Below are 19177 nucleotides of genomic sequence, written 5' to 3' on the forward strand. Positions count from 1 at the left end.
TACCCATACATACTTAATGTTCAGTCCAGGAGTAGCAAGCAATTAGAGAACATGGTATAGTGATAAGATACAGTTGTTATCAAACCCCACACTGCTGATGACAATTAATTGTTCCAAATAGGGTTCAAAAATAGTACTGTATGGATATTCTCTGTACAATCATCCCCCAATTCCCTCCCTGTCTTTCCCAGAGTGAAGTCTTGGCTCAGTTTACCTTTGATTCTTTGACACTAGTCCTGATAAAAGGTGTCAGTTGTTGCCTAGTTGAAGAATAATGTGAGAAATTGGAGTATCTTTGAAATGGTATAGGGCAGTAATAATTATATCTCCAAAGTTGTAGATGTATCTCCAAAAACATCTCCAGTGATGAAGTTTGCTCTTTGGTGTATGTTCACGGAAGGAGGAAGCTTGCCTTCAAGTTAGGAAGAAAATGCAAAACAACCTCAAGTAACTTAAAAGTGTTGTTTTAACCTTCCCTAATCTGAGGCAAGATAACAATTTGGGTTTGTAACAACAGTGAAGGTAGTTTAGGTGAGAACAACTGCTGGAAGGTTTCCTCAATTTTAATTAGGCATTGTATGAAATGGGAAAAAATATAATGGACACAAGCACATGTACGTTTTATTTCTCATCTAACATTAACAGTTAAAGAAAACAATTGCTATCAAATTGCTTTGTTACAATCCATAATTACAACTCCGGTTATGCTTAGCTGTTATTAACAGAATGTACAGTAATAAGCTCTGGCATCGTAATATGTTATTGTAGCTTTATAATTAATCTTACAGGAAGTATAATAAATTTACAATATCAGATTGAAGCAATACTGCATATAGATTTATTAATGCTTTTAATCAGTTCTGGAAAAATTAATTTTACTCTGATTGCTTACATTGGAATTTGCATATACTTAGTGAAAGTAATTTATTTTTTATGGATTACTTTAAAAAAAAAGGACATATGGCTTTGCAGTTAAAAACTTTGCTGATTCTTTATCTAAAATTTGTAAGCATTTGAAAAAAGCAGGTTTCAAGAATTTTTAGATCACAATCCAGTGATTTATTTCAGCACAAAATGAGGAAACATTTGTTGTTCTGATTATCAACAAGATTCTTTTCTTTCTTACACACACCTTTGAGAGTTCTACATTAGTTGACTTCCTTACAATTTTATCACAAGTTTACTGCATGGACTAAATAAATGATAAAAAAATACATTTATTTCCTAAAAAAAAAAAAAAGCAACACAAGCATTCAATGTGGAGATACATGAAATTTCCCTGGAGGTGTAAATTTATCAGTACATACCACAGAAGGAGTTTGTGGGAAGAAGAGGCTGAATTTTATCATTTTTGTCATACTAAAACTCCTATTAAATCTTGGTTGCAGAAGCAATGTTAAAATGAAACAGGTAGCAATCCTACATGTTGCAATTTGAGAGAAGAGACAATGTTTAATCATATCAACAATTTACTAAATCGTATGACTCTCCAATAAAGAAGATTATAGAAATATGTTATGAATAATGCGGACACAACAGTGCTTATGAACTCAGTTTTTTGGCTTGAGTAGAAAGGGTGCCATCTTTGTGCACCATCTCTAATGTTTTGTTCTAATGAAAATACCATGCAATATATAATTAGTTACCTGCAACCAGTATTGTTGGTTCTCTGTTCTCTGTTCTTGCTTTACAATAGTGCTATGTGTAGATCAGTTGTGGAATTCAATTTTTTTTACTACCGGTTCTATGAGCATGGCCTGGTGGGTGTGGTGTGCCTGGTGGGCATGGCTTGGTGGGCGTGGCAGGGGAAGATATACTGCAAAATCCCCATTCCCTCCCCACCCCACTAACCTGCTTTCCAGCTCCATTCTCCTGTGCAGGGCAACAAAAGAAGACCCAGCCAATCAGCTGGGACTCAGGAGGCAGAGAATAGATGGAGGTGGGGACAGTCAGAGGTGGTATTTGCCGGTTCTCCGAACTACTCAAAATTTCCGCTACCGGTTCTCCAGAACTGGTCAGAACCTGCTGAATACCACCTCTGGTATGGGTCAAACTGCATTTTGCCTTAAGATTTAGTTAGTACATGTGTTGCTGTTGTAGCTTGGGGAAGCTGCGACTATTCAGATATTGCTGAACTATAATTCTCACTATAACACAGTAGTGAGAAAAGCTGGAACTTAGTCATCCCCATGATCTAACATTTTCTCATTGCTATGCTAGATAAGTAGAGGAAATCTGATCCAGGTAGAAAAGTTGCAATCCTAACATCTGCAATTGATATGGACAAATATTATCCATAAGACATGAACAGAACTTTCATTTTTAATTGACTCATTCTTGGAAAAGGTATTTTGTACAACTGTAGTTCTCATTAAGGATGAGTACATGTCTTCCCTTTAAAAAAACATATGAAGAAACGTGAATACCCTTATCTCCTACAAAGCCCTCTGCATTCCACTGTATCTTAATTGCAATGTAGGTTCTGTACTTTGTGCTCAGAGATTTGTGATAAGTATTCAGGGACTGTATAAACTTCTGAATAACTTTTACTGAGCCAAAGGATTTCCTTAAAACATGTTTTAGTATCATGTTGTGCAGCATTATTCTGTTCTAAAAGATAATGTGTTATCAATCCTTCATAAGATAGTTTCAACCAGGGAAAGGATAACATTTGTAGTTGCCTTCGAAGTCCACTTTTTGTTGTTGTTGTTGCTTAAGGTCTAGGCCATAGATCATAGAGTTGTCAGCAAACAGATAATCTTGATGACTAAACCAAAGCCTGCAGAAATGGAGGGAGAAGTGTTCTACTTCTGTCAGAAGAAACACTAAGGAAGGCCTTGGATCATAAATGATAACTACGTCTCAGAAAAGGAATAGCACTTTTAAAAACATAAGGCTATTTGTTAATTTCAGATTGGCATCAATTCAGCATCAGGAACAGAACTTTTTGATTCTTGTGTTGGATTTTATGACATTTTAAAGTTTCCAGTGTTTTTCCTTAATCTCTTAAAAAATGAATATTGGCCTTAATTTCAGCAGTACGCACATAAAGCCAGGAACTGAAATAAATGTTTGGAATATGCATAAGTCCTGGCAAACAGAACCTCTTAGAACTGATTGTAATTTTAGATATTACGTGTTGAGCAATGTCAATAAAGTGATGCATTGAGTCTAAAAGCTTGAATCTACAGTGATTACTTGTGCTGAAAAAGCCCAAGGGTATCAATGTTAGAGAGCCAATGTGGTATAATGGGTAAAGCATCAGGCTACAAACTGGGAGATTTTGAGTTCTGGTCACACCTTGGGCACAAATCCAGCTGGGTGATTCTGGTCCAATCACACTTTCTCAGTAATATAGTGGAGGCAATAGCAAACCATTTCTGAAAAACTTGTCAAATCTGTAGGAATTAATTCAGGAAGAAACTAGGAATCAACAATAACTCAAAGGTGTGTGTATGTGAGAGAGAGGTGGGGGGGGAAGGGAGAGAGAGAGAGAATAGTTATATGTGTTTTGGGAGGTATTTATTTAGTTATTACATTTTCACACACAAATTTAGGAAGCTTAGATTCTGGCCAATAACAACATCTTTAAAAAGCACCAAAACTCAAACTCTATGCAACATATTCATTCATTCCACACATAGACTTCAAAAATGTTCTACAGTTAAATGACACCTTCTGTCTCAAAGGTTTATTGGAAGAGAATCAATTTCCCTGTCTTGCAAAATGTTAATAGCTAAATATTAGTAGGGTCTGGTGGTTTGTAAATTTTGATGGTCTAAAATTGGAAGAAAAGGTTTAGAAATGGTTTCCCTAACTCTCTGTCTTTAAGTGAAAGACAGGGAACTTTTGAACAGGCCTGTCTGATAAGATAATTTAGAGTTCAGACAAAGACCTATCGGTGTCGTTGGGGTTGTTACAAGCATGTATAACATCCAGATCAAATAGACTTGCAACTGGAAAGTGCTCCCTCAAACATTGTGGATGTGATGAATAAAGGGAAAGTTTGTAAACTGTTGGCCACTATGGGATGTATTGGGACTTTACAACACACACACACACACACACACCATTTACAACTATTAAATGAATACAGCTTTCCAAACCAAATCCCCATGAAATTAAAATAAAAAGAGCCAGAAGCATTTACTATATCCCCAAAGTTTTGATGAGCACAAAGAAGAATGATAGGTCATAGAGAAATAAATTCTGAACAAGGCTAACATTGGGGTAATGTTAAGAAAGGTATTGGGTGGGATGTACTAAAATTACCAGCCAAATATTATAAAGGGTTGAGTAATCTGGCCAGCAACCTTTTGTCATTGTAATGTTTACTTATCTGAATAAGTCCATTAATAGATCCAAAAGCCTTAACTATCTTCAGACTTAATATACTGTATCTTGCATACAACAACAAAAAACCCAAACCCATGAATCTATGGAAAATGAAGGTGTGTGTATGCGCACACGTGTGTGCAAACACGTATACACACAAAGCCTCTTCCCAAAGTGGATAAAACCCATTTTGGATAATAGCATTCATAAATTCATTTTGCTGAGAAATGACCTGCAACAATCTGTTTTTTATTATTCAAAATGAAAGCATTTCAAAAGTTGAAAATGCTTCATTGCAGCTAATTTTTATGAAGAAAGATGCATTTTATACATATGAAAAATGTTGGTACCTTTGACAACTTTAAAATGTGTGAATATTGGAAATAAAGTTGCAGGTTTCCTTTGATTTTATTTTTAAACATTGGCAGAGTTGGCAGGAGAGACACGTAGCCTTTCAAAGTTCTTATGGTGAAGAGAAAGATTCTGAATAAAACAATTTTATGTGATTTTGCAGGTGGTTTGAGCTATCATTTTATATGTACGTTTGTGCCACTGCCTCATTGGAATGTTCATATAATACTGACCTAATTATGCATAGAAAAAAGATAAGCCATTTACTTGATTCATTTCTTCTTTTTAAATCAAGAAAGGAACAAAAAGGCTCCTATTTTCTGAAAGAAATTGTTCGCTTTTATTGCAGAAAAGTAGCAGCTTGTGCAGAACTAGAACTGTAACAATTTTATATTCCAAAGGTTTTGTGTGTATTCGGTTAGTTACAGTAATTATACCCAATAACTGACAGCCAAAATCACGTAGGAGAAAGCAAAGGCTGTTTTCTCACACAGGCCCTGCTGCAGAACATCTGCTGAGAGATTTGCATATTAATTAACCCATATTAACTCTAATTATTCTGGGAAATTATCAAATAAATTGAATTTTCTAATTTTAACCTTTCTTTTACTTGACGCGTGTCGAGGCTGAGAGGACACACCAGGCTATCTCACCTGGGCAATGAGCAAAGGAGGGTATTTTTCCGGCCCTCCCCCGCTTTCCCCCTCCTTTAGACCTGGGGTGGCCTGGGGAGCTTTTGTGTGCCTTGTGCTTTTTTTGGCTTCCGTGCTTGGTGGGGTCTCCATGCATTTGTTACGAAATGGAACATGTGTGCATGTGGGCACAGATGGTGGATTTATACAGGGGTGAGGAAAGGTGGTATCTCGAACAGTTGAGCAAATCTTAAGGTTTTTTTTCCCTCCCCCTCCCTCCTTTTTCCCAGCCTTTAGTTCAGGCCTGAGCAAATAAATGGGAGTTTAATTCAATTAAACCCAGGCTTTAGTCAGTGCCTCATGACAGAAATTATTCAATATTTTCCCTTCACATTGTTTGGTTTACACATCAGTGACTGCCTAGCTTTTGTATTCTGTTTAGAGTGGCCGTAATGTGTTGAGCTTTTGTGTCTGCCATGTCACTGTCCTTTTCATCGTTGTCTGGTTTTGTCAATTGTGAGGTGGAAGGATGCTATTTTTGAAAACAAGTAGACAGCGGTTTAGTGGGTTAGGATTGGGGCTGGACTAGGGAGCAAAGGAGCCCATATTGGTTTTTTAAAATTCTTTTTGTTTGTTTTCAAATCCATTTTCTGCAAGAGGTTGACTTTTAAGCCAAGAATTTTGAAGCAGGGGATTTCTTTTTTTTAAAAAAACCAATAAACAGCCATTCGCGTGGCTCTGATAAGTGCAAAGGAGGCTGAAGCCAGGCAAGAATGAAAACTTGCAAATCTTAGAAAGTCTGAAATGACAATATGGACTGGGAGCCATGCCTGACAAAAGTGATGGGGTTGAAACCAAACTGCTGCTGAACCCCACACCCACAATCAACACCCACAAAAGGGCATCCCCCCAAAACTTTTCACACAAGCAAACACCTCCTGCGGACACATAAGCCCTCATTTCCACCTTAATGCTTTCGCTTTGCCCGCCCCTTTGAAGAAGTTCAGGTGATCCACTGTTGTTTTTCAAGGGAAGCTGATCTTTCCCATTATTTGAGCCGATGGGAAAGGAAGCAACATATTACCTGAATTTCACATTTAATTCAGACGGACCACATCAAGAGGCTTTAAGAAGCAAAGGAAGTCACTGTCAGGCAAAGAGTTCGGAAAAAAAAAATGGAGCTTCAGCTTCTTCTGCCATGGAGGCATTACTGTTTCATTGTCAAGCCATGTTCTTTTAAGATGAATGAGATGACTACTTCTCAAGAAGGTAGGGAAATCATAACAATTAATAATAATAATAATAATAATTAATATTAACCACCCCCTGCTGCTAACCTGAATCTAAACTTATCTAGAAACTGAATGGGGACTTAAATACATTTATGAAAAATGACTCAGAAATCAAGCTATTAATCTTTAGGGTGGAAGAAGATGAAGTGCCAGCAGCTATGAAACTGCTAAATAAATATTGGAACATTGTTATAGCTTTTGGACATGTATGAATGTTATAAAAAGACAAGCTCCTTTCTCTCTCTCCACAGCATAGTCTTTAGAAAACAACAGGTTTTTAAAATCTGTACCTTGCTGCACACACTTAAAGTTAAGTCACCCTTCTAAGGAGGGTGACAGACACACTGCCTGTTTAAACAAGGACACATTTTCCTCCCCCCCGCCCCCCCAATCCTTGGTTTATTCAAGGTTTTGTTTCCAAGGTCTTATCTTACTATACAACATAAAAGCTTGAGACAGTCTACCCCCTTGCCATGTAATCACACCAAAATAGTTCTGATGTTCAATAGTTTATTATTTCATACTTCCAGATCTTAAACAAATTACATAGTTTCTAAACAAATTACAGTAATTTTCACATTCTTCCTGAATATCTTTTAGGCATGATAATAAATACACTTTTTTTTTCCATGTATGCTTTTAATGTTTTATCTTTTCAAGTGGATTTGAAATATATATTTTTTGAATGGCCATGTGTGCTAATAACAAAAGGATCTTTTCTAATTAATGTTCTTCCTCTAGCATACCGGATAGGCATCTTGCACATATCATACAATTTATACTGTATAGTGTTGCTAGAAATTAGATGTACAAAATATAACATATGGACATCAAAGTGAGATTAAAGACATCATTTTACAGGATACTTTTATGGTACTCTGATTTTATGAAGGAATCATTTCTACCTCTTCATACCCATCCAGCCTTCTAGTTATCATCACCATCATGTATTGATTTACAATGCAATCCCATGCATACATATGTGTATATAAGTTCTAGTGAAGTCAGTAAGACTTTTTTTTTGTGTGTGTGTGTAAAATCATGATGCTGAACTCTGAAGTAAAGGTTATCAAGTCAGAAGTTGCAAGATCAGTAGAAGTATGGATAATAATTTAGTCTTTTCTTATCCTTTAAATATGAATGTTGACTCTACTGCATTCCTTTAAAGATAAAAAACAGGTTAAATAAGGTAATATTATTGCAGTTGTAATCCAAGGAAAATAAGCTATGCCAGTAATGGACCATTTCTTATATGATGTCATCAAAGAAATGTAGGCCAATTCTTCACATGCCTTTTGAACGGTTGATAATTGGTGCTTTTTTTCCTGAAGGAAAAAACGTTTACTTTATAAGACCAGGATTGTAGTGTATTAAACAACTGATTATATTTTCTATCTCAGTCTGTCTTGAAGGCTTATTTTTGTGTTATTTTATTGACATACAATACAGTACTTTATCCTTACAGAAAGCATTGACAAAGATACAATGACTTACTGAAAAGACTTTCATCTAGGGAATTTGAGTTTGAGTTTTCCTATGTTGAAATAAACACCCTGTTTAATACATCACTCAAAGTTAAACAGTTTGTGTTTTGTGATTAATATATTTATAGTCTCCTATATCATTGCTTTCTTATAAAAATGTTAGTCTCCTCCTGCTGACACCGCTAACACTGGTAACACTACAGAGTAAATGTGGTATCTAAAATTATCAACAGACAACGATTATTATTGTTTGTTTAAATTTATTGGTTGCCCAACTGAGTTTTCTTGCTGCTCCCATTATGTAAGAATTAAGAAATTTTACAAGATTATATACTAGATATACATTTTAAAGATCGCACCTTTTAAATTAAATATAGAAGCAACGTGCTTATTAAAGACTGTCCAAATAAATAAGATGAGTTTATTAACCGCAGCAGAAATATTTCTCAGTCACAAGTAGACTCAAGTTGCTCAAGATCTTTTTTATTTTGATTACTTCAATAAATGATGTAAAATTCTAACTGCTGCATATTAGCAGGACTAGCAAATCTTTGCACAAAAAAGATGCCCTATGATAGGCCTTAAGCATTCCAAAGAATCTAATATATTCTTCAGAACCTGATGTACGGTATATGTTGAAATATGGATTCACCTAATAGGCCATATGCTCTTTGGTAGATCAAGTTGATCTCTCTGTCTCATGATTTCTGTATTTCAAATTCATGTTATTCTGTTAAATTAGTGTGATATTTGTTTAGAATTAGTAAAAGTTTAAAACCTTTTGGAGACTAGGAGTTGATTCAGAATTTTCTATTGTTTCCTGTAGTTAGAAGAAGATGAGGGTTTTTTTTTTTTTTTACAAACAAGATAAATGATTCAAAACTATGTTGGGATTAAGCTATTCTTCCTACTTCAAAATGGCAAAAACAGGCATTTTTAGCAGTTGTTCTTGCAGAGGTCCAGAAACAACAAACAATAAGTTCTAGGACTTTGTGCAATTGTGTAGCCTCAGTTTGCTCATCTCTGCTAGAAGACTACGATTAAATCCCATTCCTTATTTCCATACAGCTGCACCAGTGGGTAGATGGATGAATGGGTAGGTGAGTGAGTGGGTGTGTTGATAGAAACCACTCTTGCTCCTTACGACTATTTCTGTCATTATACAAGTAAGATAGTGTTTCTCAACCTTGGCAGCCTTAAGATGGGTGGACGTCAACTCCGAGAATGCTGCCCAAAGAATTCTGGGAGTTGAAGTCCACCCATTTTTAAAACTGCAAAGGTTGAGAAACACTGAAGAGATGCAATTATAACATTGTATTCTTTGTTGAATTGTCTTTGGTGATCTCTTATTCAAATGTGCATATTGTCATGTGAACAATTTATCTAGCAATGTCTTTTTAGGGGGAAAAATAGGAGTTGTGGGGGAAACCTGGGTTTCTTCTCTCACAATTCACTGGAAGATTTCTTTGTGTGATTTCTTACTGCTCTTTAGAAAAGCAAAGCAGTCTACGAAGCACTGAACCAAAACAGAGTCAGCAGCTAAGCAGGGAATTATTTTGCTCTTGTCCCATAAATCCACACCTTGTCAGGAAAAAAGGCTGAGTGTCTAACTGATGAGAAACAGCCATGTTCACCTGCAGCTATGTTGGGCCTTAACTCAAGGAAGCACTGGGGCTGTTTAATTTTGAAATGGACAATAATTCTCTTGTAGGGTAGAGCAAGGAGGTTTCTGTTAGATCCACCTGGCTGGGTGCATCAAGAGTACATCTTCCAGAGCCTGCTCCAATCCATATAATTACATGGGAATTGACATCACTTTGCCATGTGTGATATATCAATTTGTCTTTGACCCCTAAGCAATATAACAAGGCCACATGTTTTCTTTAATACTGTTCTTTGCTCATTCCCTCAGGTTGTGGAAAATTATGGTTATTCACACCTAGAAATTCCATTGAAAGGCTTCAGAGCTTAGAAAAGAGAACAGATTTAATCATCCCCACTTAGCCACACTTTCCCCTAATTTACTTTGGGTATCTTGGGAATACCTGCAAGAACTCTGAAATGCAAACAGAAAGAAATGTACACTTCCAGCTTCTTCAAGTTAATTCTCAAAAGCAGGCCAAGAAATATAACTCAGATTACTGAAATAAAGAAAAAGTGCTGTATGGCTTCCCTCACACAGATCTACATTTTTAGGATAGCAATGTTTGAACAACTGGCAGCCATTTTAATGTGCTTGGTAGGACTGTCTCCTGAAGCAACCTGCCCCATGTAGAGGGCCTGCCCAAAATTTGTAATAGTCATCAAAACAGCAAACAGGGTTTAAGTGGGATGGAATATTTGGAGCCTGGTCTGCAATAAACTTTTTCCTTGTAGGTTGGAATTAGAATTGCAGCCATTAGATAGAAATCTTCTCTATTCAAAAAAATTCTTTGTCAGAGAAATAAATAAAAGATTTAGTTCTGCAACTAACTGCTGTGTTCATATAATACAATATGAAGTTTACTAATATTGATTCTATTCATCCGTTTCTTTCAAATTTCTCTGTAGTTCAGTACACATATCTTTAAACGTGAGAAAAGAAACAAGAATGTGTTCACTGTAAAGTAGTTTGCATGTGTTATGCTTATCTTACAAATACAAAATATTATGCAAGAATATTGTAAACAGCAAATGAATTTTATGAATCAGAATTACGGTATTTATTTTTGCAGCCAGGATTTACATGGCTAGATACTTGTTCTCCCAAATTCTCCTGAGTCTTAAGATTTCATGCAGGCTTGAGAAAATTTACTTCAGTCAATACATATATCAGATGTTTTTCTGCCTAATCGCTAAATTGCTATGGCTATTAATTGATATATGTCAGTTTACTGAGGAAAACAATAGAAAATGTTTGTACTGAGGGGCTAAGGGTAGAGAATAGTTCTATATAGAAAACAAACAAACAAGTAACTGGAAAGGCTTCAGTTTTTATAGAATATAGGAAAAGAATCTCATGGAAAGCTGTAACCATCTGTTACTGTATATAATGCCTATAGAGAATTTTAAGCTATTACCTTATGAGAGGATGCAGCAGGTATTGGTGTGTATGCGTGAGAGAGGGGCAGAGGGAGGGAGAGGGAGGGAGAGAATACATAACTACAGGATTTCCACACTAAACTTTTTTATGTTTGATAACAGTAGAGTGTGTGTCCTATGATGATTTCAGTCCTGAAAAATGCCAGGTAGTCAAAATTGCACTGTTAATTCCAAGTAACAAACTAGGATTTATCTCATATTTAAAGAGATTATCCCCAAAATAATCTGAATGATTTATATTACATAAAAAATAAACATGAAACTTGATCATCAAGAATATGGGATGTATTAGTTTGGAAAGACTTTTAAATAATTATTCCCCCCCCCCTTCTATTTTTCTCTTGTTTAATGCCACTTTAATCAAGGCAATATTCTTAACAATAATTCACTCTGTTACACATACTGTATGTGCAGAAGAAAATTGTATGCAGTTTTCTATCTTGAAATTTAGGTTTATTTAAATAATTTGAGCAAGGTTTCCACACTCTGACCAAATAAAGAGAATGTTTAGGAAGGAATAGTTTAGGTTTTATTATGCCCACATCCAGCATTATGGATGCGGTGATGCATTTTTGAATATACTGCATTATGAAACTCTGCTTTAAGACAGATCAAAAGTAGACATGTATCTTCATGGGGGCCTTCCCCCCCTCAAATGTGATCTTATCTGAGTTGCCTCTAGTAATGTATGATAAAATTGCTACATATAAATTTAATTCTGATTCTGATTTGTCTTTTCACCTTCCTGAATAATTGACTCCTGTTACTTTGCATTGTAGTTAGGTTTTTAAAACTTGTCTATTTTCCTAAGCTGTTAGTTAGAAGAGGAAGCTCTCCTCATCTTCAGAGTAAACATTGTCCTTCGTCAGCACCTTTTCCAAGTAGTCACACACTGTCCATTCTTGTGACATTGCATTCAAGGCATCTGATAAAGAAGCAAAGCTGCCAAACATCCTTTTTACAGGAGACATGACATTTCAATATAACATAATGAATTTAGCATTTCTAGTCTCATGGAGCATAATTTCAGGCACTAGAGTTCCTATTAACTACCCATTCCCATTCCTATTTTGCAAGTCTAGTCAAATAAGTGAATTCAAGGGTCTGAAATTAATCAATTCAAATGAAATAAAGCTTTTATAGCCAGGAAATGTATTTTATGTTATTCATATTTTTATCATGGTTCCTTTAACTATGTCAAATTATTATTCTCCATTGTCACTCTGATTCTGTGAAGTGGTTTTGGCTTGGAACTTTGATATACTATTCAGATATTTCTTTGAATTTAATTTAACATAAGAAATAATCTGAAATAGAGATAGAGACAGGAACCTCTATCTATCTATCTATCTATCTATCTATCTATCTATCTATCTATCTATCTATCTATCTATCATCTATCTATTTATCATCAATCTTTCTATCTATTTATCTTAGTACAGTAACTAAAATACAGCTAAATAGGCTTTTAAAAACCCTTTGCAAAAGATAAGCTTGGTTGTTCAGGATGGACACAGGAACCTACTGACATTCAATGTTTGTATTATTCTAATTCATAGGGGCCTTGATTTTGTGAGGTCATTTGAACATGTTGATTAGGCAGCACCAGTGGTGGGATTCAATTTTTTTTATTACCAGTTCTGTGGGCGTGGCTTGGAGGACCTGGCGGGGGAAGGATACTGTAAAGTCTCCAGTCAGAGGTGGTATTTGCCGGTTCTCCAAACTACTCAAAATTTCCACTACTGGTTCTCCAGAACTGGTCACAACCTGCTGAATACCACCTCTGGGCAGCATGCATCAGAGTACAAATTTGGAGGAATCAGGCCTATTAACTCCAACTACAAATAGATGTTCTCAGTGCTATGAATTAAAGAATCTTTAATTTAAATTGTTACTTACCCCAGCACCACTGCCCAATCCCTTTTCTGTTACTCAGTGTTGGTCATTCATGTTGGTCATTTCCCATTTTAATATCAACCCTTGACATCAATGAAAACTTGTTTCATGGCCTAAAGATAAAAGTTTTGTCACACAATTAAGCCTGCAGCAGATGCTTAATGGGAAATTAGAACCTCATGGAGGGGATCCACATGAACAACAAGAAGAATTAGCGAAGAAATATCAAACAGGGTAACTTTAGGGTGAAAATATTGTAAGAAAACTACAGACCAGTTTCATTATTCTGAGTATTTCAGTGTTCTGATAAGTCTTGTCTGCTGGTCAGCTACTGTTGATAGGTGCAGTATAAACTAAAGGAGAAAAAAAGAAATATTTTTCTTCCCAGTAGCATAAGACCTAGTTTTATGCTTAAATTTACTCTAAAATTAATCTTGTGTTGATATTAACATTTGCTTGCAATAGGGAGTTTCCTCTTCGAGGGCCTTGCAAGCTAAAAATACACATTACAGATAAAGCATTGCCACTTTTAAATAAAGGGTGGGATGTTGTTTTTTTAAATAGAATTCATATTCCTGTATCTCTTACTACTCCCTCTGCTTTGGAATCACATTTAAGTATCAGCTTTATATGCACTGGTAACCCCATATTACATATATAATTTTAAAGAAAATGAAACTTTAATATGATTCAGCACAAAATGGGACACAATGGCAATAAATCAAATAATCTTCATTTGCACATAGCTTGATCTCACTGACTTATCGTTGTGAGCACAGTGCCGTGTGGCAAATTTCCCTGCAATACAGTACAGTACCTGGGTGTAATTACAGGCACATTTTGCCAGTATGACTGTTACACAGAATTGTAATTAATTCCTCAGAAGATTACTGTGAGAATTTTGGATACCGATGCTGGTTTTGGACATTTATTACTGCTCTTTAGTTGGTTTTTTGCTGTGCCTCAGAGACAGATGTAAAATTAGTGTCTATTTTGAGCCAGAAAACAGTATGTCTTACCCTCCTGTTTATTGAATTGCGGAGTAGCATTCTTGGGGATCTCACTTCTTTGTGGTTTTGAAATAATAGCATATTTATTTTGCCAACTGGGCTGCCCCTCTGGATGTGTAAAGTTTTCCAGAGACTGAAGCTACTTTGACCTAATGGATCAAATTAGGATGTAGGATTGCCAAAGGTAAATGAGTTCTTGTATAAGCAGGTTTTCAGTTCTCAGCTTCATAAATTCTAACAGCAACAATTAGTAAATATGTCAAGTATGGAAACAGAAAGATTCTGCCCACTGAAAAATCATTCACCATTGGTGGGAGGGGATGAACTGGTGGGATGTCCTTCTTTAAATTAGGCAAAAAGACAATATTGACAATTGTCAAACCTGAAATTGACATATATGTAGCCATTTTATTTAGCTTTTTGAATGGGTTTCATCCCTTGGAAACCTGACAGGCATTTTGTTATGTGGAAAGGAGGAATGAGGGACTATGTTTCCAGAGAGAGAGGGAGGAAAGGAGGGAGGGAGGAAAGAAAGAATTAAACATTTCATGAAGTGGTTTTGCTTTCTTCATATAAAAACTATTCCCTTCCAATTAATCATTTTAGTTTAACAGTGACAGAGGAAGGAGGGCTGATTCCTACAGCCATAACAAGACAGGTATAATCAAGGGAATGGCCATTCAAAAATGAGCATGAGTGAATGTGCATTTAAAGATGAAATCCAGTAAGCAAGGCAGCTATTGATATAGCCTCTACATAGTTTCTATTCATTTCAGTGCAGAGGGTATCCGATTCGCATATAAGTTCCATTAAAAAACTGCAAGCAGCAGGTACTGTTCAATTGAGTCCAGACTAATGTATAGAAGGCCATCCATATCCGCCGTTGCTTATTTATATTCAGGTTATATTTTTCAATATGTTTTTCTGTCTAATTCATAAAACAAAAGCAATGAACTGCCTGAGTGGAAAGCGGGGTTATACTGATTACTGCTTTCAACTTCATACTAATGATAAAAACGACAGAGGCCTTCCACGGGTGAAGCTGACAGTAGTTGATTTTCAGTCCAAAAGTATTCACTATTATTTGTGGGAAAGGACCCTAAAAAGGTTGGGGAAAGTATTGTTAGCCTCCGGTGGTGATGGATGATTAGCCCCTGATCCCATACAGTGAGACATGACTTCATAGCATGTTTAGATTGTTCTAATACTTAGGACTCTTCCAGCGCTGGTCATAAATCAGTTATCTTCCTTCCTCTCCTTTTTCATTTTTTTTTTCTGCCCTCTATGAAGAAAATATTTCAGTTGCATGGCCATCGGAACACTAAGGTCATTTGGGATAGCATGGTCCATTCCAAAATAGACCTTAATAAGCATGGGTGTAAGTGTGAGTGACAATATGTGTCTATATTCCTCCTTTGGATAAAGGTCTTTTAATGTCTGTCCAGCCTTAGATAATTTTATTCACTCCTCCTGGACCTTCCTTTATTCCTCCTGTGCCCAGAGATCACATTTTAGGAGATTGGTTGAAAGCTTCCCAGGCATGAGGATCTTTTGTTGAAGGCTTCTCCCCCACCCACCCAACCCGGCGTTTAGAAAGGGGGAAAAAATGGTAAAGAAATCTTCTCCTTGTTGCTAAGAAATAGTTAAAACTTGTAATGGGGGAGGGGGGAGCTGTGGAATAAAACAAAACGGGAGCACATTATTGATTGTACGAAGGTATATCTGGACCACACAGCTAGAGTAGAGATGTTAGAATATTTCTTTTCTCTCTCCTTTTTGTTCTTCAGAGGGCATTACCCAGCCTGAACTCGCCTAAAGCCTTGTGGTCACACCTCTTGAAAAGGTTTTGTTTCTCCCGTCAATTGGTATTCAAACCAGGTCAGCAGATTCTGTTTGCCCAGCTCCGCTGCCGTTTTCATTTTAATTTGCACCTGTTGTGCAGTTGTTCGGAAGGCAAGTGCAGACCCGTGGATTATACAAAGATCATATTATGAACAGATATGCACGGTGTAATCTTTTTGTCCCCAGACTCATATGACTAAAAAAAAAAATATATTTCTTTTTCTTCCCTTTATTTTATTTTTATTTTACTCCCTGGGAACTTATCAAAGCAAACAGATATGACGGACTAAAATTGTAACTAGGCATGTTTCAAGAATTCTCCTAAAAGCATTGTAAACTCAGCACACAATCCTTTTCATTTATTTTCTTCCACTTTTGTATAATCCAATAGCTGGCAAGAGCCACTTGAGATAGCTCAGTTGATAACTTAGCGGGATTATTAGGCACAGAGAAATGAAAACGAACCTGAAAATTGTTTGTGCTCTTTCCTAGAGACTTCCCTCAGTCTTCTTTTTCTGTCTCTGGATATAATGTCTCCCTCTTGTTCCCATGATGTCATACTTCTAACTTGGGGTGTGTGTGTCTGTGCGTGTGTGTGTGTGTGCGTGTGTGTGTGTGTGTGAAAGAGAGAGAGAGAGAGAGGGAGAGGGAGAGAGAGAGAATGTGTGAACTGACTCGTGTGCTGGTGTGTTTCTCTAGCCGAGCTAATGCCCCGTGTTTATTACTCTAATCTTTCTTGTCTGGTGGTAAAGTGGACAATTTATGTACTAGCATGTAGGCCGAGAGTCTTGTGAGGGCTGACTAATTCAGAAACAGCCACCTTCAATTGAGTTCACAGACCTTATTTACAGGCTGTCTATTTTAAGAAAAGCTACTGAGCATTTCTGGGTCTGAAGGCTGCAAAAGCAGCTTGCTGTTTGTAAGTCACTGTTATTTTAAAAAATCTTGTTGTTTTGGTTGTGCCACTTGAAATTTGCACTGAAAATAACAACAACAATAGTAATAATGATAATGATATCAGCAGAATAGAAGAGTTAGCTTTTCTTAATTTTACATTTGGAAAAAAATAATCTAGTAGTCCATGTGTTGATTGCAGTTGCAGCAGATATGAAAGACAGAGCATATACTGAGTGCAACTGAAAAAAATGTACACGTCACATGTATGTGCATGTATGTAAAATTACACACATGCAGGTGTATAATATAAATAGCATGTAAAGAGATTACTGTATGATTGCTAATATGTTTACTTGTGTGTACATGTGAGTATTTATACATGTTGTTCTTGATGTGACAATAATCAAACATGTTAATGTGCATGTTACCTGACTGTGTCAAAATGGTTTTTAAATTTAAATTTCACTTTTGAAGTCACAAAATTTTTGGCTTCTCCCTGTATCTGGAGAAGTCCATTTAAAAAAAATATATATTCCTTGTTGTTTACTATATTACTTTTTTAAAAAGTTAAGAAAGCAAACCATGTTATTATTAGAAATTGTACCTTGCAGGAAGCCTTATGTAATTTAATGATTTTTTTTTTCAAATCTAGGTAGAAATGTGAAGATATCTCATGCTATTTCTGCTCTTTCCACAGTATTGAACTATGAGAATGTATTGGAAACGGGTTCAGAAACAGATGAGGAAGACAAGCTCCATATTGCCGAAGACGATGGGATCATTGGTACATTGGATCAGGAACCCAGCCCTGCAAGTGTGCCTAACCATGAGTCTTCCCCTCATGTGAGCCAAGCACTGTTGCCAAGAGAGGAGGAGGAAGATGAAATGAGGGAAAGTGGAGTAGATCACGCCTGGCACAATCACGAGATCTTGCAAGCCTCTGTAGATGGTTCGGGTAAGCCAGACCCCTAGTACCTGCCTCTTCAAGCTGTGGTTAAAATAGTTAGCACTGTACAAAGCTGATAAACACAGCACATTTCCTTCCATGGCTGCAGATGTATATATGGCAACAAAGAGATACAAGTGCTGATGACAGATTACGAAGTGATGCTATGGATTAAATTTCTATTTGGAAACAATTTTGACTAACATCTACATTTGTGTTCATAGCATGTCAGGGTTTTAAATATATATTGGTCATCAAATATGTAGAGGATGTAAGTATTATCAGAAACATCTATTTTTGTGCTATGCAGAGTTGTACCACTGCTTAGGACTGAAAAGCTATTTATCCGTCTAATGTACTTTCAGTGTCTGTCTGACACCTTGTATTGTCATTCAACCATCTAATCATTTCCTTTTCTTAAGTGCAAATAAGATTTCACACATCTACCTGCTCAGGTAGTAATTTTATTATTTAGAAGTTAAGTATGTGATAAAGATTTGGGACAACTCTCCTGGGAAATGAGAACAGACTTCAGGGAAGAAGAATAAAAAATACAGGAAATAACATAAAGTGAAACTTTGATAGTCCACATTTGAAATGAAAAACCCTCACCTAAAATGGGCTTCTCAGCAGAGATACACCATGTGCGAAAATGGTCATGAGATTAAAAAATGTTGCAAGATGTTATCGTTTCCTTGAGAAATTTATCAGTTTTGACATTTAGGATACTGGCACCAGTTGGAGGGAGGGACTGAAACATTTGCACAGTCATGTCTATACTGCTAATGCCAGCTAGTTTAGTGCACAACAGGAGTACCTTTCGACAATAGTAGAAGGAACTTTCACAGGCGTCTGCCAAAATACTTTGGTGTGTATTGGAGCAGTAACATCTGATATTTAGAACTCTTTTAATAGTACTTCAGCAACACGTTTGGCCACTGTAGCATGGCCAGTAATAAGGTTGATGAGAGTTAGAATTCCTCAAAATCTGTAGGCCACATATTGTCACTCCGCACTACTGCAATAAGATTACCATTGGCAGCTAACTAATATTGTTCCTGGCAGTTTTAGTCAATAATACTCTTATTTTTTTAGTCTCACATACGCTTCTACTTCCAAGTGAAAGATACACCTTCACTCAGATACACCTTCACTACTTTCCAGTGAAAATTCACAAACAGAGGTTTCCTGCAAGAACTGGTACCAAACTCCCTCTACTGACTTCATTGGGGCCGACTAAAACATGTTTGACCATCGAGATCAAGGGAGGTACTAATATCACTCTATAAAGCCTTAGTAAGACCACACCTAGAGTACTGCATCCAGTTTTGTTCACCACATTTCAAAAAAGATGTTAAGACTCTAGAAAGAGTACAGAGAAGAGCAACCAGGATGATTAGGGGGCTGGAGG

General features: G+C 36.4%; 1 protein-coding gene across 7 annotated transcripts in view; it reads left to right on the forward strand.

Moving 5' to 3' along the window:
- Positions 1-19177, forward strand: part of ZEB2 (zinc finger E-box binding homeobox 2) — a 170671-nt gene that overhangs the window by 107751 nt on the left and 43743 nt on the right. For all 7 annotated transcript variants that reach the window (XM_026717807.2, XM_026717805.2, XM_087920283.1 and 4 more), the window contains exon 3: positions 17518-17775. In XM_026717807.2, coding sequence (XP_026573592.2) covers positions 17518-17775 — 258 coding nt within the window. The remainder of the gene's footprint in view (positions 1-17517; positions 17776-19177) is intronic.

This window comes from Pseudonaja textilis, chromosome 1, assembly GCF_049901715.1.
Source record: "Pseudonaja textilis isolate UNSWEBS1 chromosome 1, rPseTex1.2, whole genome shotgun sequence".
Taxonomy (NCBI): domain Eukaryota; kingdom Metazoa; phylum Chordata; class Lepidosauria; order Squamata; family Elapidae; genus Pseudonaja; species Pseudonaja textilis.